General features: G+C 38.0%; 1 protein-coding gene across 1 annotated transcript in view; it reads right to left on the bottom strand.

Annotated features, from left to right (window-relative positions):
* psda (pleckstrin and Sec7 domain containing a) overlaps positions 1 to 25,582 on the bottom strand; it is a 35,057-nt gene that overhangs the window by 2,813 nt on the left and 6,662 nt on the right. Inside the window, exons 5-14 of the mRNA XM_081350425.1 lie at positions 21,415 to 21,600; positions 21,023 to 21,103; positions 20,819 to 20,931; positions 20,629 to 20,687; positions 19,789 to 19,878; positions 13,881 to 13,924; positions 11,778 to 11,965; positions 11,200 to 11,270; positions 10,913 to 11,070; positions 9,281 to 9,425 (exon numbers count right to left, since the gene is read on the bottom strand). Coding sequence (XP_081206551.1) covers positions 9,281 to 9,425; positions 10,913 to 11,070; positions 11,200 to 11,270; positions 11,778 to 11,965; positions 13,881 to 13,924; positions 19,789 to 19,878; positions 20,629 to 20,687; positions 20,819 to 20,931; positions 21,023 to 21,103; positions 21,415 to 21,600 — 1,135 coding nt within the window. The remainder of the gene's footprint in view (positions 1 to 9,280; positions 9,426 to 10,912; positions 11,071 to 11,199; positions 11,271 to 11,777; positions 11,966 to 13,880; positions 13,925 to 19,788; positions 19,879 to 20,628; positions 20,688 to 20,818; positions 20,932 to 21,022; positions 21,104 to 21,414; positions 21,601 to 25,582) is intronic.

Raw genomic sequence — 25,582 nt, 5'->3', positions numbered from 1 at the left:
GTGACAGGAACAGAGGATAGAGTTCAGTATACGGATGAGGATGCTCTATGGAGGTTAGAAGGGAAACCTCGGGTTGGAATATTACAGAATCCCCCCACCCTGAATTTAGGACTTAGTTTCTCGCAGGGAAGGCAAATCTTGAGATCTCTGGTAGAAAGTCAGACCCTTTGACCAGGTTGCAATGATGGGGCTACTTGTCGCCTGCGATCAGCATTGGTCCGTTGTCATTGGATAGCTCACTGAAATCCCCCCCCCCCCCCAACCCCATCCCTCCTGGAGCCATCCTAATTGTCTGGGAGCTGGGCTATGAGGGTGATCCCTATAAAAGTCAAAGTAAGCGGGCTTGAGAAGAAAATATGCGACAGGGCTTATCATTTTGATGATTTTAAATGGGCCAGTGAATTTAGGACTTAGTTTCTCGCAGGGAAGGCAAATCTTGAGATCTCTGGTAGAAAGTCAGACCCTTTGACCAGGTTGCAATGATGGGGCTACTTGTCGCCTGCGATCAGCATTGGTCCGTTGTCATTGGATAGCTCACTGAAATCTTTCGCTGTGTCTTAACCAGGTGTCCACTTCCGTAACATCAGATGGTTCCCCAGTCCAGGGAAAAAATGGAGGTGGGTATCCTAATACACATTTGTTCCATTTGTTCTGTGATCTATGGCAATACGAACGTAAGATTCTGCCAATTTCTTGATTAAGTCTTTCCAACTGTCCATTGGATTGAGGTTAAGCTTATGTTGATATTCAATTTTGGCAGAGAGCTTTCCATACTCAGGAAGTAAATTAGAGTCCCTTGTCCGAAACGATGTCTTCAGCTAGGCCAAATATTCTTAAAACATGGTTGAAGATTGGCCAGGGTGTCCGGAACTAAGTAATGTGGTAATCCACTGAATAACTTTAGTGCGTTGGTTTTCAGGCACAAAGAGTATACCCGCAGAGCAGTGGGAATTATGCCAGGTTGTTGGGAGTTCTCGATGCCCGTCATGATATCCCACCTAATCAGTGCAACAATTATAGAAGGGTCAAGAATGTCGGAGTTGAAAAGGTTCACTTGAGCCTTTTCGTAAATACGTGATTAGGCATCAGCCTTGCCTTTCTTGCTCTTAGGTTGATATGTGACGGTAAAGTTGAATCATGTAAAGAACAATGACCATCTTGCTTGACGAGGATTTAAACATTCTAAGTTCTTGTGATCAGTGAGTACAGTGAATGGAAATTTGGCCCCCTCTAACCAGTGTCTTCATTCTTCTAATGTGGATTTTGATGGATAATAGTTCCTTGTCTCCAATGTGGTAGTTCATTTCGGTTAGGGACAGTTTGCAGGAATAGAAAGCACAGGTGGGAAGCTTGGCTAAGTCCATCCTTGGCTAAGTTTCACCATCCTTTTGTGAAAGTATGAATCCAGTTCCAGTGTCAGAACTAGAGACTCCAGTTCCAAGATGCCTGCAATTTTATTTACCGCTAGAGCGCCAAAAGTTACGGACTGCAGCTTTCATTTATAATTAAAAAGCATGTCACTAAAAGCCAAATAATAGATTTGATTTGACTGATAAGTGGGAATATTATTTTCATAGTTTCCCAGAGGGCAAAAAAGTCATCTGAAGTAGAAATTAGCCTATATATCAGTGTATATCAGTGTTAACAAAATGCAACGGTTATAAATTTTGCATTCAAAATTTAATTATGTGGCTTATTGCAAATAGCAGCCAATCAGCAAGGAGCAGCCAAAAAATGCAACGGTTACAAATTTGACATTCAAAATTGAATTACCAGCAGCTGTACCACGAACAGCCAGTCAGCAAACAAGAAGCATTCTTATAAATTATTTTCAACAGAGAACATTAACAGGGAAAAAGCAGGATGATTTATTTGAACTTTCGAATTCGAACTTTCAAAATTGATTTGAAAATTAGTGTGAGGCCTGTGCTTGATGTTTTTCTGCTAATTTCTTTACTGCGGGTTGCAGAGATGTTAGTTTCAGCCGTAGTGCGCCTGAGGCATGCAAGTCCAAGCGATTGTGGTACTTAGACTACATGTGGATGACCTGGCTGAATCCCTGGAAAAGCAAGAATCAGCAGCCTGATCTTTTGCCAGAGAGCCGGATACCGCTGGGCATATTTGACCCACATGCTGCACCAGCCAGAGGTGCGAAAAATAGCCTGGGCTTCGTTGTCGCACTGGATGTCGACAAGATGCTTCTGAATAGTGGGCTCGCATTCGATTACATCCGTTTGAAAGGGCTGCACAACCCAACTGGGAACATCGAGGTTAAGGAGGTCCCTGAAGCAGATCTCATGCCGGCCTTAAAGGAGAACTCTGGTCAATTTTAACATTGAGCTCATTTTTTTGTACATTTGGAGTGCTGTCAATACAGAGAACAACGACAAAAATCGATGTTGCCTACACCGTGTTATCCTCTTTTTAAAATTTGCACCCTGTTGACTTCAATGGGGCACGTTTTAAACCTGCGTTTAAACCTGCGTTTAAGCCTCTTAACATCCTTGATGTGTCATTACAAGTGCATAGGTCATGTGAGTGATTCTTTCGGAGTGAACGCGGGTCAATCTGACTGCAGTAGATGTGAAAGATATGAATAAAAATGATGTTTATTCAGCCAGCGCACATACCTGTATTTACATCCTGTTTTCAGTCGAAGTCCATAGTAATCGATTGTCGAGTGAACTCAACAATCGATTACTATGGACTTCGACCGAAAACAGGATGTAAATACAGGTATGTGAAGTCAACAGGGTGCAAATTTTAAAAAGAGGATAACACGGTGTAGGCAACACCGATTTTTGTCGTTGTTCTCTGTATTGACAGCACTCCAAATGTACAAAAAAATGAGCTCAATGTTAAAATTGACCGGAGTTCTCCTTTAACCATCCTCAGGTGGTCAGTGTAAACTAGGAGGTCATCGGTAAGAGCCTCAGACACCTGTAATGAGTATTATTTTACAGTTCAATTGTTCTCTTATCTCTATGAATATTTTTAGATAAATTCATCTGAATTTGAATTAGTTGTTTTATTGCTTATTATTCTACTAAAATGTTTATTTATATTTATAAGGTAATGTGTGCTATAGGTCTGTATTTTCAGACTTCATTTTCTCAAAAAAGTCTGCGAGGTACATGATGTTGCAGCTGCTGGATGACACCTTTTCCCAGAGAGCTCCATCAACCTCCTCCAGGAACTCAACGATGCTGTCAAACAGCTCACAAAAACGAGCAAGGCAGTTTCCCTTTGAGAGCCAGCGGACATCAGTATGGAGAAGAAGACGCTCAAAAGTCTCATAGATTTCCTGTCGGGCAGTCTGTCATTCAGTGCATGGGCTTTTATTTTGTTTATTGCTCTGACTGCAACATGTAGAGACTCGTGGAGAACTGGATTGTTGCATTTGGCCATAAGGTTTGGCGGTGCAAAACACAGTGGGCTGTGAGGATATGCGGCACCTACTCCTTCAGCAGAGCGGTGAACCCACGGTACCTGCCAACCATAGCGGGGGCACAATCAGTGGCACATGCGAGGATGTTAGAGATGGGAATTGATTTCTTCTGTAGATAAGCAGAAAGCGTGTTAAAAATGGTCTGGCCCTTGTTATCGGTTTCCAGATATTTAGAAAACAAACATTCCTCTGCCATCTTGTGACTGTTTGAGGCCCTATAACGGACATAGGCACTCAGCAGAGCGTTGTTGTCAGCGGTGGTTGTCTCATCCAGCTGAAGGCTGAATGGAGAGTCCCGCAGGATGGCACATAGCTGCTCCTCTGTATCTGTACCCATTTCATTTATCCTGCATGCCACGGTGTCATTGCTGAGAGGGATAGATTTCAGCACCTGTGTGGGATCGTGCTCCATCACGGTAGAGATTACCTCTTTGATGGCAGGAAGAACCAACTTTTCTCCAATTGTGAACGGCTGTCCATATTTGACGATCAGCAGGGAGATTTTATATGACGCTATTAGCCCACTATCATTTTGGCTGGTATTCTTAGCGAAGAGACTGCTGATGGTTCTCGTGTTGCTCTTTTAAGGCCTGGAAGAACGGACGGTCCTTATCTGCCTTGTCTGGGTGGATCTTCATAAGGTGCTCCTTCAGATGTGAAGGCTTCATGGCTTCATTTGAAAAAACTTGTTCACATAGTAAACACATTAGAAGCTGTGCATTGGTGGGAGAAGGAATGAAACCATAATTAAGGTATTCAATGGAATACTGTCTTTTTTTTTTTCTTGTTCGGTGGCACCATTTTGCTCAGTTGGTTTTATGATAGTGTATTTGCCCGTGCAAAAGTGGTCAAATCTTTTTTTTAAACGTGGACTGTGATTTTGAACTGATAAGTGACTAAATGTCACAGAGGCTATTATGTATGGAAGACTAGGAATGCAGGATTTGTTGTGACACCTTATAAACTGAAATAATAAGGAATCAATTTAATTAAAACATAAAAACTGAAATGAATAAATCATTTTAAAATGGACAAATGAGTGGACATTTAAAATTGTTGTGCAATTCTTGTTTTATGTTAAATGTTTGATTATTCATGTTAAATGTAAAAATGTTAAATAAAATAGAACAATACATAAAAAAATAGTAGGCCCATATTAAAAATAAACAGACATATGAGACTGTTTATTCACATGTTTAAAACATAGTTTAATAAAGCCAAAATTTAAAAACATTTTGGCAGTTTTTTTTTTCTTTATCCATTTGAAAATCTTGTTAAAATATGCTATTATAAACTCGTACGGGCAACAAATGAATTTATGACTCTCTCCCCTGCCACTCAATGTAGATATAAGATGGGCTGTCATTGGACAGTAAAAATGATCGTAGGCTATACGGTCATTAAATCGGTAATGGTAATCGGTAAACACATAGGCTATGAACAATTAAATTATTATTGTATTATTAATTCTTTTTAACTATCTTGAAACTATCCAAGCAGCGTTTTGCGCTCAGATTTGACGGCGGAATTAATACATTACCAAAATGTGATTACAGAATATATTTAAATTATCCATCAAATTATCATTTTCTCCTTACAGTCTTGCGAGTTAACAATAATGCCTGACCAGTAAATTACTTGAACAAAGAAAATATTTTGGCATTAGGCATTGGCATTAGTTAATGCCTAAAAATGTAAAAGTTTTACCTTATAAATAGAATTTAGATAATTAATTTTAAAATTCGGGAGTGAATGGAAACATGGGAATGGGAAAATATTAGAAAATATATAAGTGGTTCTTAAGTCAATACTTTTTTAATGGCTTGTCAACTTTCCATTCCTCCGCTGCGTGATTCTAGTCAGCGCTGGATTCTAGCCACCACCGGATTGTTGTCAGCGCGAAACACATTTTTGAGCATGTTAATGCTTATTCTTGTCAGTGCTGGATTCTAGTCAGTGCTTGAGCACTGGTCTATGACTAGGGGTGCAACGGTACAGATAGCCCACGGTACGGTCCGTACCTCGGTTTTTGGGCCACGGTCTCGGTTCGGTTTCGGTACATGTTTTGTGTAGAAAGAGACTGCTATTTCATCCCAAAAATATGTTTTATTTTTCTTATGAGCATAAACAGAATGTCACAGTAGGAAGAACATCAATGTATGGAATAAATTAACACTCAAAATATTCAAGTGGATCCCAATTCCAAACCTTGATAACTGGTATATGAAGTGATCAATGTGAAACAAAAAGTGCACTTTTATCTTTAACAAACATAAATTAGCTTGTGCTTTGAATAAAAAAAAGCAGAGCAAAATAATATAATAAAAAAATACTGCATTCAGGATACAAAGTGCAATGTTATTTACTCATCCACTATTGAGAGATTCTTGTGCAAAAAGATGAGTCTATCAACACTGTCGGGTGCAAGGCGAGACCGGTTGGCACTAACGATGTCCCCAGCAGAAAATTCTCAACTTTTCAGAATGCCGCAAGCACACCGTAGGTCACGTGACAAGAACCAACCAGAGCGCAGCTGATGGTTGCTTTAGCAACGACAGACGCCTCCGGAGCGCAACCGCCCTAGCGCTTTGGAAAAAGGAAAACGCGGCGCGCCTAGCGTTTTTTACGCTTTTTTAGGCGCGATATGTGAACGGCGCCTAAAGCAAAAACTAAAAGGATCAGCGCGAACTCAGTGGCAAAACCGAAGTACCGCGGGACACGAGGGGAGATTGTCCCGTGCAGGGCTGACCGAACGGTCCGGGATTTTACCGTGTACCGTTGCATCCCTATCTATGACTGGAAAAATAATAGAGTCATTGCAAAAGAAACGATACATAGCTTTCATGTCGCATTAAACTGGCAGATTTTAGAATATGGTAGGCAATTATTTTGCATGTAATTGCATGTTTAATCTTGTCTTGCCTGGATCTTTGGTGTAAATTCGTGAACGCCCCCCATGAACACCTGAATGCCCCCCTTTCAAAAATCTTGCTTCCAATGCCCCCCGTTGTTCTCTGAACGCCCCCGTTGAGAACCACTACCTTAGGTCAAGCTTGGTACAAATCTTGGCAGATCTCAATTGTTCTAGAGCTGCTGGTACTAGGGGGGAAAGGGTAAGGGTTTTTTGAGTAATGTTGTTAAAAATCGAGCACAACGTTTGTTCAGGAACCCTCCTGTCCTCACTACTATAAGTATCAAGCATATTACTGTGCACCTTCTGGCTGTCGTCTTCTTTTGTTTCAGATTACCAAGGCTTTCAAGTCCTAGCTGTCATGAACATCAATGGGGTTCCCCCATAAGGAACCATACCGCCAAAGATAAATTGTGTTTAATAAACTCAAGTAACCTGCCAAAGTGGTCCTGTCTGAACCTTGATAATCAATGCATGGTCTTAGGCCTCCGTCCTTTATCTCTATAAATAAAAACCCTGCTGAAGTGGGGGAGGTGGAGGGTGTGATGAAGCCTGACTTGAGTGCATCTTTAATGTATTCCTTGAAAGCCTTAGTTTCAGGTATAGACAAGGGCTATACTTTGCTCTTGGATGGGTTAGTGCCTGGTAGTAGATCGATGGTGCAGTCCCATGGTCAGTGAGGAGGAAGTTGTGAAGCTTTTTGAGGCTTCTGAGAGATCTTGATAATACTTTGGGAGGATAAGTTTGGTTGAGTTTGGGACTTTCGATTTGAGTACTGCAGCATTGTAATTTTGTAGAATTTTGTAGTTCTCCTTCAGACTAAGAGATGTCAGGATTGTGGAGGGCTAACCAAGGATAGCCAAGAACGATGGGGTTCCTAGGAGAATGAATGATATAAAAGTAATTGTTCTTTGTCCAGTAATCCCACTTGCAGTTGAATGGCAGCAGTGATGGCTTGAACTATGCCATTTCCAATGGGTTTGTCATCAATAGCAGTGATTCGGATGGGGGGTTGCAGACTAATGTAGGATTCATGGGTCTTTCTACTAGACCAGCATAAATGAATTTGGCAGCAGCTCCCGAGTCGACTAACACTGAGGCAGCGAAGGAGAAAATTTAATAAAATTATTGTGACTGGTATCAGTAGAGAGTGATTTTCAATAGGGGGAAAATCATGGATTCTCATGGATTCTCCCACTGACGTCGTTGGCGTTCCATAGTGGTGAGACGTGAACGACCGATAACCATGGGTGTGTCTTCTCGAGGGACAGTTTCAGGCATGGTAGTATGAACATGAAGTGCTAGAGTAAGGCGAGGGACGGATTGATAGCTGAATAAACTTGTTGAGTTCTAGGCCTTCATCCTTGCAGGCAAGTTCAACTTGTTGTTCGGGATTTAATCCTTCTCTATACACTGTCTTTAAAATGCAAGAGTATGGAAAGTCAGAGCATATTCAACTGCAGTCTGCTCACATTGTTTCAGATGCTGTAACTGAACGCCAGTTTCTCGCCCTCCTGCTGGGTATTTAAAGACTTCTCGAAAGTTTTCAATGAATAAGGTATTCAAAGACTTCTCGAAAGATTTCGAAGAATAAGCCATAATTGTTGCAAAGTCCTTTGTCATTACCTCAGTCCCGAGCTTTACCAGTGAGCAAGGTAATAATGAATATGATCTTCATTTCATTAGCATACTCTCTAGGATGTTGTATCATGAAAAGATTAAACACTGATCAGGTGAACCTTCAAAACTTTTCAGGTAGAGCCATTCACAGTGAAGAGTGAGTAGGTGGATTGTCTACCTGTTGAGTGTCTGATTGTCGTAGATGCGCACAGAGGTAGGCGTATATTTCCTTATTTTCCTTCTGGAGATGCAGCAGTTGTTGTTGTTGCTCCTTTAATACCTCCGCTTGGTATGCTACAGGTGACTAAAATGTTAGTATCTCTGCTGGATTGATGTTGGGCAAAGTATTCTGTAACATAGCAGACTCAGGGAGAGCAGAGGGATCCATATGCAGAGATTTATAGAAACAAAAGGGTGGATCACAGAGGCGTAAGCCAGCCAATAAAGTCCAGGGTTAAAAACCAAAAAAACAGTCCAGGCAGGTAATCAAATCCAAAACACAAATCCAAGAGAGTAAACGGTATAACAAGGCAGATAATCCAAAATCAAGGCAAGACACTACAATGGGAAAACGCTCAGAATTGCAGACCAGGCAAACAATACTTCGCAAATGAACAAAGGGAATCAGGCTCCTTAAATAGGAAGGAGAAACAATGTGACCGCAACAGAGGATAGAGTTCACTATACGGGAGAGGGCAGCCTCTGGCGGTTAGGAGGGAGACCAGGTTACACCAACATGCAAAAATATGCAAGAAAAAAAAAAAAAACGTAAATGATATCAGAGAAGACCCCTAAGAGGACCCTCATGACTGTGTGACAAGGTTAATAAGTTTCTTAAAATATTTAAAATCTTTTTTATGACAAAAAAAAAAAAACCTTTTAATGACAAGGAAAGAAAGGAAAACAATGATATTTATGAATTAATAATTCATGATATCTGTAAAAAATATTTGTCATTCAATTTAAACTTTTGGTGAAAATTTCATAAATGTTTTTCAAACATGAACACAAAGTGTACATTTCTGAACCCAAATATAGGGGCAGTCATGCTAGCAAACCTGCAGCTTTAAAGTTTGTGTTCTTTTAATTCAGCTAAGTGGTCACATGTCATGACATATCAATATTCTATTTGTCACACATTTGATACAAATTCATAGCTTCACCAAACTTGAACTTTGGAACTCATTAAAATGCAATAACTTGCAAGCTTGCGTTTCCATCATTCGCATGCGTATGTATGGAAGTGAATAGAATGAAAAGTGTAGTGTGACTGCCCCTTCAGAGAGAGAAGTGTCTGGTACCTGTGAGAGCTTGGTGTTTGAGCCCGGCAGAAGAGTACGGCTAAACTTCTTTTGGGAGCCAATGGCTGCTGGGAAGGGAGGGGCAGAGAACATGGAGGCCACTATGTTGATGCGTGTGATCCAGGACTGCATTTGCTCTGCGTTGCTAAGGGTGAAAGGCAGGCGCAGGTCAAACAGAGGGCGGAAAAATGACAGAATTCAGAAGGTGAAACAATATCTGAATTTTTCTATGCTCAAAGAAACTGCACACAGCCTGGAAACCTGAGCAATTAGCAGGCGGCTTTTAGCAGAAGAGATTGAGTGGAACAGATGGAGCAGAATGAGAGAGAGAGAGAGTTTTAGTATGTGTATCTGGGACAGACAGAATAGCTGAGAAGGATCTATCCTCTTGGGAGATACACATCGAGTCATTCATCTGTGATGAGAACACTTTGACATTGGCGTTACCAGCCCTGCATGTAATCAACAACGAGCCAGTGTATTGGGTGAGCTCAGGTGTTTGTGTGTTTGTTTGAAAGAGATTCACTGTGTATTCCTCTGCTGTCCTATTTCCAAAAGATAAAGCAACATGAGCTTTCTATGAGGCTTCTGCTGAATAATATTTGCTGTCACTCAAAGTGCGAAAAGTTGTAAAAAATTCTATAGATTATCATATGATAATTTAAAAATTTATTTATTTTCCTTTAATTTATGAATTACCATACAAAAGTTTAGGGTCAGTACTTTTTTAAATGTTTTTTTAAAAGTCTCTTTTACTTACCCAGGCTGCATTTATTTGATCAAAGATACAATAAAAACATTATGGCGAAATATTATTACAATTTAAAATAACATTTTTGCTATTTTAATATTATCCTTAAAAAATCATTCTAATATGCTGAAAAATATCTTCTTATTATTAATGTTTATTAATTAAAACAGTTTTTGCTGATTAATATTTTTTTGTGGAAACCATGATACAGTATCACATTTAAAAGTTTTGGGTATGTAAGAGTTTTATTTTATTTTTAAATGTAAAAATCTAAATTTTTAATCATTTAAATGTATACTTTTATTCAGCCAGGTTGCATTTAAATGTAAATGAAAGTAAAGACATTTATAATGCTACAAAAGATTTCTATTTCAAATAAATGCTATTGTTTTTAACTGTTTACTAATGGAATCCCGAAAGAATGTATATGTGTATACACATATGTATACATTCCATATATAAAATAATAGCACCAATAATAATTGATAATTGAGCAGCAACTCAGCATATTAGATTTGTAAAGAATCATGTGACACTGAAGACTGGAGGAATGATGCTGAAAATTTAGCTTTGCCATCACAGGAATAAATTACATTTTAAAATGTATTAAAATAGAAAAAAATTGTTTAAATTGTAATAATACTTCACAATATTACTGTTCTAAATGCAGCCTTGTGTTTAAACTTTTTTTAAACATAAGAAAATCTTACCGATCACAAACTTTTGAACGGCTGTGTGTGTATATAATTATTATTTTTGTCACTCTACAATAAATACTTTTTTGCCCCTCTTAATGGTATTAAAAGCTTAAAAATATAAAATCTTGTTTCAAATTTTGTGGTGAATCACCCTTATAATAGAAATAAGGTAAGTTTACTTACGGGGCCTGGAAGAGAAAGACTCTCCAGTCAGCAGTGCGAAGGTAAAACACATTGGGTCGCTTGCTATAGTCTGCTGCCCGCATGGCTAAAGAATGATGGATTGATACTGCATTTTTCAAGTCCTCATCAGACAGCTGCTTATCTGGACGATATTCATCCTGCAGACCAATCGCAAAGTAGAAGCAAATCACAAATCTTTTTTTTTTTTTTTTTACAAATAATACCTGTACGGAAACCACAAAGAACTGTGGTTCACATAGCACAAGAAATCATTGAGAAATATTTACCTTTTGCAGGTAAAGAATCAGTCCTTTAAGGATGACATAAAATGTTTTCCATCCTCTTTTACCTCTTGGAGCTAAAAGAACAATACACAGTCAAACTTAACATAATTAAAGTTTTAAGAATAAGTATTTTTTGTCTTGTTTAAACAAGATAAATGAACTTACTTACAGTTACTTAATTAGCTAAAGTTAGAGATTAGCTAAACAACAAGACTTGTTTTTAGAGATAATTTTTGAGTTTATTTTTTCTTACCCCACTGGCAAATCTAGAAATGGATTTATGATTGAAAACATGAAAGATAAAAATTTAATAGGGTAAAATAACTTCAAGATATACTCTTGAAAACAAGTCTTAATATGTTTTTTTCTATAATTAATAGCTTCTTTGTTAAATGCATGTTGTTCTGAGATATTTATATTTTTTTATTTATATATTTGATTTTTTTTTACAGGAAAATAACAAAAAAAATAAATTCACTCATTTTCTAAACTACAATCATTTAGAATAAGGCTGTAATAAATACACTAATACATTAATAGATGAAATAAAAGGCTCAAGCTGTATTTGAGGGAAGGCTTACTTTTTTTGCCATCAGCATCAGCATGAACTTTCCGCACGAGAAAGCCAGTGTTGTAGACCTGAGCGCTGGACTGCTGTGCAACACTGACGAGGGGGTTTCCTCCACTGTTGATCCGCTTCATAGTGTGCGATGCTGAGTCTGTCCTGCCGTCCAGCTCAGAGAAAGATTTGCGCAGTTCTTCCTCATCGCTGTAGAGTATGCAAACAAGAGCATTATTACGAAAAGTAGTTTGCATTCTCATCTTTACCCACAAGGTCTTTTATGCACTGGAAGATTCTCTGACTTTCCACATTTACCTGAGCTAATAAAGCCCCATCCTACCTCAAAGTTTGTGTATTGTGCATTCAAAGTCACTGACAGAAATTAAACTGCATCTTCATTGCCTAGTGCTTGGCACATTTTTTTTTTTTAATCTACAGTACATGCAACCAGCTGAGAGGCAGCTGTGCAGAGAGTGCAGTTAGACACTCTGGAGAGCCCCTGAGGCTTGGACCGCTAAACATTCCTCTCTAACTGCTACGGTGTACAGCACAGAGCCTTTGCCTTCACATGATAATGCTCTCATCTGTTGCTTAGTAACTGCTGGCCTCAACACTGGTAACCAAGAGAGCCAGCTCAGAAGATGGAGCACCATGAGAGACGGAGGCAGAAAGAGCAGCCACAAAAAAAAAAAAAATGGTGAATGACGTGCATTGATTCATTCGGTGAATGATGGCCTTTAGCTGAGAATCACACGATGCTAAATGAAAGTGCAATGAAGTGAATCAAACTCAGAAATGAAGGGAGAGTGAAACAGGGAAACAGAGAGCGGAGGGATAAAGCGTGGGGACATTGGGAAGGATGAAGATCAAAAGAACTGCTGCTGAATGTAAGAGAATAAAACAATCACTTGTGCTTCTCTCCTTCACACATAAACAAGGGTACTGCAGAATCCCTTCAGGAGCGAACGCAGTGTACATGGGAGTGAGTATGTGTGAGAGAAAAAGAGAGAGGGCTGTGTTTGAGTCTGCACATTAGCCAGTCAAAGATTTCAACCTGTAATTATGAAGAGGCAACTTGTAGTAACCATGGCAACAAAATAAAGAAAGTCGAAAGTAAGGGCTTAGGGCATCAAATAGCTCAGGCCAGGTCATAAATACACATATGGATGAAATGGTTCTATTATATAAAAAAAGGATTCCATATAGAACCATTTTACAAGGGGCTCAATGAAAAGAACATTATTGGATTCCTTTATAGCGTGGTGAAAAGGTTCTAAATAAAAATGGAACCTTTTAAGAGTTCCAAAGATCTTAATATTGTTAAGACTTGTTTCTGCTAGTGACGTGTTTCCACAGTTATTAAATCTAGCAAAGTTTTTTATATTTTCAATTATTAAAAAATGTAATGTACAACATTTATAACACTGTACTTTGTATTTTATTACCATGGTATGAATAATAAAAAATAAAAAAAACTAGTCAACACTGCTGCAAAGGTGTTTCTAATGCAATGGCTGATGAAGTGGTGGTAAATCTGACACTGTTCTCTCTTCTGAGTGCCGTAATCATTCTCTATTGTTTTTCTCTCTCTTTTGTAAAGTCATGAAAATGCAAAAATTAAATTAGCTGTAGTCTTCCATTCACAGCTATAGGAATTTACCCAACTATCATGACAGCAGATGTAATGAAACAGTTATTACTATAAGAAACTAAAATAAATACCAAGTGGTTTTTATGGAATACCACTGGAAAAAAAGAATGGTACGAAAATGGTAAAGAAAAAATGGTACGGGGAAAAAAATGTATTAGAGCCTCAAGAATCATTTCCTTTTTATCTTTAATGTTGAAACTTTCTTCTTTTTTTCTACAGAACCTTTTTGAGTAAAGAGTTCTTTGGAGTCGAGTAAAGAACCCTTATAAACCTATTTTTGTAAGAGTGCACCTAATAAGAACATCTGACTGAAGAAATGAAAAGGCCTTTTGAGCAGCTAAAAGATTGTACAATAACACTTTTAGAGGCATTACATTATTTTAAAATGTTTTGGATGATACTGGATAAGGATAAGTTGCCCTTGAATCTGATGCACTGAAAAAGAGCCACTAGGAAAAACATTAGACTTACATTGTCCACTGCAGCTTTTCATTTTTGATAGAGTTGTAGAGAGCCTGTTAAAAGAGAAATCAACAATTAAATCACACAACCCCATCAACAGTTTTGCTCTGTGCGTGCATATGAGAGCGTGCGCTCAAACATCCCAATGATGTGTCTAAAAATAGCAAGTGAAAGTTAACAATACCCATGAACCAGAAACAGGTTGCAGACTATACTTTTTTTCATGTAGCATTTTGGTTCAAACGTCATGGAAACACAACCCAACCATCATTAGAAGGAAGAAGGAAAAATTAGCTTATAATTTCTCTGACTACAAAAGATCTAAGTTTCCATGGCAGGTCCTGTAGTTAACTAGTGTTACCCTTTCCTTTTTTTTGCGGGTTTGTGGGTGGTTTTGGCCGTCTTGAACCTTGCCGAGCAGATCAGGGAAGGCCAGGGGCTTTAAGGAACGTGAGCGAGGGGCTTTGGTGTAACGAAACGGGTCCATCACGCTGAAGTCCCGTCCACATCGCACTGAACACAGGGAGCGAGAGCGGACACGGCCAGTGGAGTGAATACTGTTTACGCCAATCATGATTTTTGATAGATATGGGATCCAGAGATGAGGAAACAGTACAAAGAAGGCTTTAAAATCAAACAATGTTCAAGTAAACTAAAAGAAGTCCTCATTCACTTGATGTCTTTCTTCTACCAGTAGAATCCAAACCTACGGGAGTGATCAGGAGAAACGAGTTCAAAGAGCATGTAGAATGATACAGTGGCAAAATCAAAGTCTTTGGCAGTGGCGAAGCTCTTTGCGAAATCCTTAAGGGTGTCACATGGGAATCAGGGATTCTGTAGTGACTCTTGCATTATGGATCCATTCCTATTCATTATGCATGTAAAAACATTGCTGGGCCACTGCAAATCCACCAGCGCCATTTTGCATAAAACTTTCTGCTTTGACTGAAAGATCGAAGACGATCAAGGAAGAGGATCTGCAGTTAACATCCAGTTGTTTCCTCGTATACATCCTCGAGTTCATCACATCTACACGTGTTCACCAACGCACGCTGACACGCTCACAGGTGCGGTGCAGATGGCTCGCGAGGACCACAATGTTGGAAGGAGATAAGTGGAGAGAAGAGGACAGGCGGAGGAATGCGAACATCATTGAAGCAAATGCATGAGATAAACACACATGGGCTCATGCAGGGAACAGACTGAGAGGGTCTGACTTCCACCCACTCTCAAACTGGCATCCCAAAAACTGTGACGTCACCTAGCGTCCCCCTCTGGGATGGAAAAATAGACACAAGACGTGTAAGAGACAGAAGGACGAGACTAGAGCAAGAAATCAGCAAAGAAACAAGATGATCCTGTTGCTTTGTGCAGTTTTCTCTATTCCATGTCAAATGGTTGAATGTATTAGAAGTTGTCCACAATTCTCTTTCATCCTTTCTATTTTTTCCCCTTCCTTTTTTGAGCTTGTGTCCTTACGCCTGTTATCCAATTGGAAGATTCTTTCACACCTGATTGTTTTTCCCTTTCACAAAACACAGCTTTGCTTCACGGCTGTAGGAACAATAGAGGTTTGGTGTCCGAGTCCTGCGCTCTCTTTTCTTCTTCTCCTCAGTCTTTTTCCTCCTCCGTGATGCAGATAAAAAATGGGCTGTGCGGTGAGAATGAGATCTTGTGAGCGAGGAGTGCTCACCCTCCCTTCTCTCTCTTGCATTCACAATCTCGCCCGATCTCTTTCACTGTCTCTCTCGCGCTCTGCTTCTCAATTGATGTACCCGTCTCCCAGAGTGACTGACAAATCACGGCACATGAATGTTCGATGATTCCAGCCTCCCAAGAATGTCAATCAGTTTTCAGGCTCTCGAACGTGCGAATCCTCACATGCGCTACATGTCACTGCCATACTCACTCATTTCCCATGCACATAATGTAGAAAAGGTCTGTTGTAACTTGATAATAAGCAATTAACCTGTTGCTCTCATTTATTATCAAGTAAATTATGATAACGAGTATGCCAGCACAGAAAATCATCATAAACCCCTGGAGTTATTTTAAATGTTGACTTGTATTGTATTGGCTAGGAATACAACTAATAAATAACATGAAGAATTATCAATGTATTAATTAAAAATGTAAATATATAACTTTTCAAATTGATAAATAGACACTTAAAATGGTTTATTTAAATTATGAAAATATACAAATGAGTTACATGTGATAAATCATTTTTATATGCAACATTGCATAAAGCTTGTTCAAATTGCTGTTCTTTGTCCATTTGGCAAATGGGTTACAAAATTTAATTGGGCAGTTCACACATGGGAGCAGCCAATAAAAAATAAGAATTACACAATAACAAGCCACTGGGGATCATGTTGAAGCCGAGGAAAGATAGTATATCAGTTTGGTTGGTATGGTTTCTCCTGTCATTTGGATCCTTGTTGCAGCTTGTTTTCTCTCCCTGTGTTTGTCACAGACAGCTCTGGGACACTGGGCATCCCATAGTCTGAGTCTAACTTTATTCATATGTGACCTGCTTTCATTTGGCCATGTCAGAGCACAAAAAGAACTCCATGTGTCCATTAAAGCAGACAGAGATCCCAGTAGTTGAGACTGTACAAGCACCTGGGGTATCCCACAGTAAAGCCTGAATTGAAAGATACAGCTTTGACAAGCCAAACACATCTTGCAAATGGAATACATCCATGTTTTTTTGTGCAATGGCTGCTTCAACATATATGATGCCTTAAGGACTGTAATGAAGAAGCTGAAGCTTGGTTACATTTTCTATGATATAGTTCCAGTCTAAGATGGTAAATGGTCAATACAATGTTCCATTAGTGATAAAATACACAATACATTACTAGTTATTATGTGTATTAACTAATGACAAACATTGGTTCTCTAATAATTGCGTGGATTATTCGTATTTATACGCACAGGAGAACTTCTCATGAAAAAAAACTGCCTAATTCATAGCACGTGCGTTGTTCATCCGTGAATGAATTTGGAGTAATTTAAATAAGCGACCACATGCCCGATGTTGGAAATTTACATAAAACATGCCCAAAACATGTCCATATAAGGGTTTTCCGTAAACCCTTTCCATTCATTGCCTTTCCAACCTTCTGTTAAAGTGTTTTAGAAAAAGTTAAAGAACAAACTTTAGAACAGCATCTCGCACAGTTCGCTGCTGTAAGTACAAGTGTAGTGACCAGTGGGAGGAGCATAATTCTGTTTGCAGTGATGCACATACTCAATCTCAAATTGGGAGATAACAAAGAAGGAAATTATACTGTTCACACAATTGAGTGAAAGAACAGAAACATAATTTACAAACTGAAAAAGAGGGAACAAAAGACAGAAAGAGGAACAGGAGAGAGAGAGAGAGAATGAGCAATTTGTAACGCATTTATGATAATACCATGACAAAACCTTCATTTCAGTGAGAAGCCGTGTGGCAGCCAAATTCCCATCTGTCCTCCATGCCACCCCTGCTGTTGCTGGCATAAAGACAGACTTCACACAGGTTTTTCACGGCCGTTAACTGTCATGAACCACACAGGCACTGAGAGCCTAACCTGTTGGCTTGCAGACATCTCTCTCAGCTGCCATCTCTATCGGTGCTATATTTAACTCTAAAACCTGTTGTAACATCAAGCAGACAGAGATGAAAAAGAGTGTCAAGAGAACAGAATTATGAGAAGGAATATCCAAGTAGCTAAATACTTCACACCCATAGCCTAGTTAGACAGATTAACTGTCTTTACCCGACAACTGCGTGGCCTTCACACCCTCACATAGTGGTAGGAGGAAAGATACCAGGAGAAGGAAGACTAGAGCTAAGAAGAGAGAAGGGTGCCATTTGTCAGCCAAGGGCTGAGATAAGGGGGATAATATAGATATGGAAATAACCTCAACAGACAGGGCTAAGTACAGTTCAGCAGACTAAGTTTTTTTGCAGATTATAGGGTGAAACAAAGAGCAAGATGGCAGATAGTTAAATGGCTAGAGTGAGAGAGAGAGAGAGCACAGAAAAAAACAGTGAGGGGGTGGGAGGTGATGGAATAGTGCGAGGCACAGAGTGAGAGGGCGGAGGAGAGAACGAGGGATGAGCGACACACACACAGAGAGAGAGAGAGAAAGCCAGAGGAGAGAGAGAGAGAGTAGGAGGACCAAACGCTTGAAAGGCTCCCCGTGATTTTAAAGCACATATCAGCAGAGTGGTTCAGGTGCGGTCATCATGTGGCTATTATTCTTGTGCAGCCTGGCCTGTAATCCAAGCGAAGGGACTAAAATAGACAAACCCTAAGCACCAGCACACTGGAGCACAGGAAGTTCATTGACATCAGCTGCTTACATTTTAACAGTTTAAAAGTTAATCTTGTAGCTATGTTATGGTCTGCAATAATGGTTCTGTCACACACAGACAAGCTGTACATTTCTCCAGAAATGTCTACAACAAAAAGTGCTCTTTATATGAATGGATTTACATTTACATGAATAAGAATATTCTGATATTAATCAGATTATCATGATTATTGACTGACAACATTGCAGTTTTTAGAAATTTGAAGATGTTTAGCATATGCCTGTAATATTTAGAATATATAATCAAAAGAGCATATCAAAGTGCAGTATCAACAGAATTGCATTCTGTTATTATTTACAGATGACTATCCTCCGGATTTACAGACAAAGCTTGATGATACACAGGGCACCTTTTTGAGCAATGTTGCTGGGCAATGTTGCCGTCAGTGGGCAACCAGATGAGACACAGGGCCCACGACCAATCTAAATTATCCCGATAGAAATTTATTGCCCATTCTTAATGGGAAAGTGCCCAAGCAACATTCGCTCGGCAAGATTGCCCAGCAACATTGCTCACCTTTAAGCTAGTCACGGACTAAAATGCACGTTTGAGCGGTTTTAACTGAAAGCAACTTGCACTGGCATATCTTAAAAGATGTCACTGCCATTGTTATGCCTCAATATGCACACCAGTAAAGTTTTATCTAAAGCATGTTTATAAAAGCTATAGATGACCTAATTAAACTAAGGCCTAATCCTGGCTTAATCTAAACCCTGTCTGTGAAACCAGACCTCTCTGGAAGTCTTCATGGAAATGTATATACATCGGCTACATTGGATATTCCAAATAAGGAATAATCCATTTCCATTCATTTATATCAGCTTAATTTTAAGGACATAGATTATTTTTTTTAAATCAAAAGTGACAGTAGAGGCTTTTACATTGTTATAAAAAAAGTTATATTTCAAATAAAAAATGTTTTATTTTGAACTTTCTATTCATCACAGATTTCAATTTCATTCAGTTTTCAGCTTTAATGATAAATGTTTCTTGAACACCATATGAGCATTAGAATGATTTCTAAAGAATCATTTGACACTGAAAACTTGAGTAATGGCTGAAAATTCAGCTTTGCCATCAAAAAAATGAATTACATTTTAAAATATATTAAAATAGAAAATATTTTACATTTTAATAAAATTTCACAATATTACTTGTTTTAATGTATTTTTGATCAAATAATTGCAGCCTTGGTGAACATAAGAGACATTTTCCCGAATCTTACCAACCCCAAACTTTTTAATTATAGTGTATGAAAATTAAAGCTACTGAAGAAACATTTAAAAATACATTGAGTTGGTTAATTATTGTCAAAAACGACTAAAATGCATCGTATTAAACAACAAGAGTGAGCCTTTACAGTATTTCCAGAAGAGAGTAGCAGCACAAAAATGTGCAAGTCTCAGAATATGTTAATTACATACAGGAATATTTAATTAGCTGTGGTGCATGTAAATATATCTTTTATGGCTTAACCTTATGGAATAATTCAATATGCAATATGCAGTGTGTGAATGTGTGTGAATGCTTGAAACCCCTACAAACCTTTAGAAGATCTTTCGGGAAGTCTTGGCCGTCATTCAGGCCCTCCAAGTTACTAATGAACTGCATGCAGGACATCCTCTTCCCGATGTTCTGAATTAGAGAGAGACGAATGGAATATAAATTTACTGTCAGCTGATGCGCTGACCTATTTCACAGTTCCTATGCACTCAACAACACTTACAATACCAAATACACAGCAGCCAGTAATCGTGTTAAAATTTTGTGCAAAAATAATTTTGCTTCCCCTGAGAATGATTTTTACTACTACATTTATGGATGAATTTCTATTTTTATTCCTAAATGTAAAACCGGCACTCATCCCCTCAGGGTGGCGAACAGCTCAGAGAATAAAATCCATCCTAAAAACACAGTTGTTTTATCCAAACCAGCTCCTTTCACAGAGACTTCAATCATGTACATGTAAAAAATAATAATAGTAATTTCACAATAAACACCTATTACAACTTAAGACTTACAAATATTATACGATAATATTGTTTTCCACAAAATAGACAAACATTTCAGAAATGTGACAGGGATACATTCAAGTCATTTTTTGTACATAGCAGTAAAATCCAATTAAAAAAATCAACAATGTATTGATGTTTTGTAGCTTACTGTATATTACACAAGTAATAATCATTTAATGTAATAATATAATAATTTAATGGAGTCAATTTTAAAGAAATTCTATTTACAATCAGTTTAGATTCAGATGTATCAATGTATATTTTTCAAGATTTTAAAATGGCCTTGATGGCTGAACATGGTTCACGATTTTTTCTGTTGATTTTTCTTCTTGTTTGTTATGTTTATGGTATATCAGATACTCAAACTTACATGACCATGCAGATCAGTGTTGAGCAGCATCAGGGCACAAGTCAATGTGTGAACACTATCTGAAACACACAGGCATATAAGTCCCATAAGCTCACACAGAGTCAGAGCAAGAGCACCCCACAGTGTTTCTTTTATTGTAATACACACCAGATGCACATTCATTCACACGCACAATGCTTGTATGGCTTACCTTCATTTGGTATAGTGTTCGGGTTGCACTGGAGGTATCTTTTAGAGAAATGCGATAGTACTCGCTCCCTCTCTTGTGTCTCTCCCACTAGGGCGAACTCTCTCAAAAACATTCTAATAAAAAGACAGCAGGAAAAACAGAATGAGCCTGTTGGCCACGTACAATGAGAGCAAATATTTAAACACAATGGAACAGCAAGCTCACCTCAGTGCTTGATCCACCGTCATTCCTGAGAGGTTAAAATAACTTAGATACTCCTCCGCGACCATGCTACTGAAATCATTGCTACACAAGTCATAAAAAGACAAATGCATAAGAAAAGAGGTTTTTGGTTCTCATACCAGAGATCCAAAAGTCAGACCTTTCAAACAAAGCTCACATGGTCAATTTCTTCATTTTAACTTATAAAGTTTGTTTCAAATTTAAAAAATTCACTTTTTTTAACACAGTCCCCACTGTGTATTTCAACACATTTGTCCTACAACGTGGTATTTATTGTTATCAAAGAAAACTTTGCTTCACAAAAGCTCAAAATATAAAGCAAGAGGAAGGAACTAAAAATAAACATATTTATTAATAATTAAAATAATTCTTACTTCTTGCTCAGATGACGTGCCACGTCTGACTTCTTAAATCCATCAAGATTGTACAAACGTTTGGCCAGCCGTTTTGCAGCTTGGAGGTCAGCTTTGTTGCCATTGGTCAGAGTTTCAGTGCTGCCCATAGCCAATCGCTCGGCTACCTCTGGATCAGACTCCGATACCGGCCGTGATGGCCTCTCTCTGGAACCAAAGACAAATAATTGTGTGTGAAATGTATATTAGGCATGTGAGACACTTATTTGAATCTGGGTTGAAGCATTACACAAGGAAAAGTAAAAGAGGTACAAGTTTTATTTGTAAAAAGGCAACCCGGATATGATGTGTGAATGTGTTTGGGCTTAAAATCAGTCACCATGCACAACCACACAATATAAGCATACTGAACTACATTTGAATACTGAATATTTGTCAAGCCAGTCAAATCATGAGGTTAAATTTGTTTACTTGCCATCTCTCATGTCTAAACCTGTTATTCTTAGCACTGGCAATGTGATAGAAATAGATTCTATCTGATGTGCCCATACAGACTCTTTCCCAGCAGGTCAACTCAATCACAATGTATAGAGAAACCAGCTTTTAATAACTGAAAAAAGGTACATCTAACAAACTACTGTGAGTGCATGAACCTACACCTTTGTCCTTTGTGCACCATTCAAATTCAGAAAAGCCTTATAACTTGTCAGACACGTATACACACAAACATACTTCAGCTGGTATTCAGATGTGAATAATGAGATGATAGAAAGAAGAAAAACGTATATTAAAAGTGTCAAATATGTGTGAAACACATTTCATTTAGTCTTGAATCAAAAAACTAAAGTGTAAAACTCTGGCAAACTAATAACACAAAAGGTCTGATAAACCAAAGCACTACTCTACCTCAGTGACCCAACTCTGCCTTTAAACCACCGCATTCCAAAGTTAGTTAGATGTACGAGCACCAAAAAGTTCATGCCAGATGCAGATCTCCCCTCTATCCTCTGTCTTTGGTTTGTTCCGAGGATCACCATTCCATACCTCCTCCAACCGGATAGTTCACAAACAAGCCAGGGGAGGAGACTCGAAGAAAGGGGATGAGGGCAGACTGTTTATTCTTGAAACAATGTACAGATAGCATCATGGTAGGGAAAACCAGGAAGAAAAACAGAAAACTTTTCCGCCACAGCTTCTAGGATGTGTGACGAGCTTTTACAAAGATGCTCAGTGACTAACAGACACACCTTTGATAAATCTTGCTGTATGCAAGACATCAGCTGTATTTAGATATATTTATGTGTGTAAATAACAATAACATGACACACATATTATAACTTGTTTGGTGACAGCATGTGAGGGGGAAAAATGCAACTTCTTAGTGCACATGTACACACCCACCGACTATAACCGGTGAGGTGACACGACAAACAATCAGCTCACCTGTGCTGAGGCTCTACATTACAACATTCCAGTGCTTTAACAAAAGTGAACACACCTCTTTTTTAAAGACTGATGACAAGATTTATATACCAAAGGAGGACAAATATCATGTAATTTAATTTTTTGCATGACGCTGCTTCTGGCAGTAAGACGGATATGAACATTACATTCCATTGACAACAGGTTGCACTATAATTGTTTGTTTTAGCGTTACTGTTCATGAAAACACTCATGGAAAATTAACTGTAATAATAATAAAAAATAATAATACATTTTATTTATAATGCGCTTATATAAAACCCAAAGCGCTAAAAAACCGCTTTCATGAATTTGACGTTTTTAAAGGAATTTCAGTAGGAACGTTTGTCTCGCAATCTCGGTATTGTAATCGTGGGCACTTCGTAATCGTGTAATCGTGGGGGCTACGAATTATAATTTTTTTAGAACGCATTTTAAGAATAATTTTTTCATCAAGCGGTAAAAATGTACAACACTGCGTGTGCTGGTGCTACAGTACGTCAGAGTCACGTGCACTCTAATGTAAACAACCCCAACGTGCATGAGACACGCTGAATAGAACAATGGCTGTGTTTAAGGATTTGGCACTTAATCTGGACTGAAAGACTGATGGACCCTGGATGGAGTATTGCTGTATTGTTATGGTATGGCAATGATGACAATTGTTACTATTCTTTCAAGCATTTCATTAAAAAAAAAAAAAAAACGAGATAGAGATAGAGACAAGCTGAATGAAAATGCTCTTACTGTCACTCTCTGACAGTAGATGGCGCTTATGGAACAGCTAAACCCCCATACAAAGCAGCTTTCATTTTCTGAACTGTATTTAAATGTGTCAAACAGACATTTAGACAGTGGTGGACACAGTAACAAAGTACATTTACTTGAGTACTGTACTTAAGTACACTTTTTGAGTATCTGTACTTTACTTGAGTATTATTATTTCTGGAAACTTTTTACTTTAACTTCACTACATCTGAAAGACAAATATCATACTTTTTACTCCACTACATTTCTTTCAAGGTCCTTGAGTAGAAAGTAGTAACGTCAGTCAGGGGATGATTTTGGTTGCATTTTGGTTGGAAATGAAAGTCAGGTTGACGTTAGAACACGACTGATGTTGGTTTCTGACGTCAACACGATTTTCATTTTCAACCACAATACAACGTCTGTCCAACGTTGGAGTTTAACATCAATCTGACGTTGGATTCTGACATCAACCTGATTTTCATTTTCAACGTTGGGTTTGGTCTTCTAAATGCTAATTTTGTCATTGTTTTGGAGCACACTAGCTTATAGATAAAAGTAAGGCTAACATATTCATACTAAAAGCCAAAAAACTTTAAATAGGGCAATATTTGAGGGAACAGCCATTTGGTTGTCCGAAACCATTGTGGACGTTATTGAGTGACTTATTCAATCTCACATTCAATCCCACTACTGGAACTGTGTTCTAGAAATAAATGTGATATTGGTATGAGGGTATGCAGGGATAGATTCAACAGCATAAGGTACTGTAAGTATTACATACAACAATGCAACAATAATAAAACAATGCATTGACATTTACTTTTTACTTTTGATACTTAAGTACTTTTAAAAACAAGTACTTCTGTACTTTTACTTAAGTAAAAATCAGTCTTTACAACTTTTACTTGTAACGGAGTAATATTTGACCAGTAATATCTGTACTTTCACTCAAGTATGGAAGTTGTGTACTTTGTCTACCTCTGCATTTAGATTTGTATTCACTATGGTGTTTATCACAACAATTACTTAAAGAATTAATAGGACGTTTATTTTCAAACATAAACATTTTTAATTAATGCAACGATAACTAAATGGGGCCTCACTGTACATTTGTTTACTTCATATATTTTTTTGTGTATTGTTTTATAGTATTTAAATGTTTTGTATGTTTGTTTGTTTGTTTTGTTATAAGAAAAAAGATATTAAACCTGTTAGGACGACAACACTTTTTAGGGTACTTAATTCAATACCATGATAATACAATATACCGCGATAAAAGCTTCAGCAATAATCATTATATGAAAATTTGGTACCGCCACATGCCTAATAGTTAAAGTGCTGATGTTTTGTCAATGCCGTCTGTTGTATGATGATCCAAATTAAACAAACTTGACTATTACTGTGGTTACCCCCGCAGGCGAACGCTATTTCTGGCAGCGAGTGTTTATTTACCGTCAGGTGAATATGTGCCCTAATTAATCAAAATTTTAAGTTTAACGAAATATTTAAAACCCCCCGATTAAAAAAATACATACTTCATGTACAATTCTTTTAAGACCCCCTGAACCTTTTATTTTGACAACAAGCTTTATTTAGGAGTCAGACCGCCCAAACCCCCACTTAATTCGAACCCTGGCTAAAATCATAACGGTTCTCATAAAAACCTTGAAGTGCAATGGTTCTCAGTAATAACTATCTATCAGAAAGGGTGAATGAGAGCACTGATTTTTTACTGTGATAAACTGTGAGTTGCCTAAGGTATTCACCAGAAACTACTCAGAAAGTGAAATTAGCTACCTGGAAGTCACTACTCTAAATTTACATGCTATAATCAAAGTACTGTGACAATGTACATGAGAAAATACTACTTGACAGCACTGATATATATATATATATATATATATATATATATATATATATATATATATATATATATATATACATACAGTATATATACATTATATATACAGTATATATA

The sequence above is a fragment of the Scardinius erythrophthalmus genome (genome assembly GCF_964197995.2).
Source record: "Scardinius erythrophthalmus genome assembly, chromosome: 21".
In the NCBI taxonomy this organism is placed as follows: Eukaryota; Metazoa; Chordata; class Actinopteri; order Cypriniformes; family Leuciscidae; genus Scardinius; species Scardinius erythrophthalmus.
The sequence above is the reverse complement of the archived record's forward strand: the minus strand, read 5'-3'. Positions and strand labels throughout refer to the sequence as shown.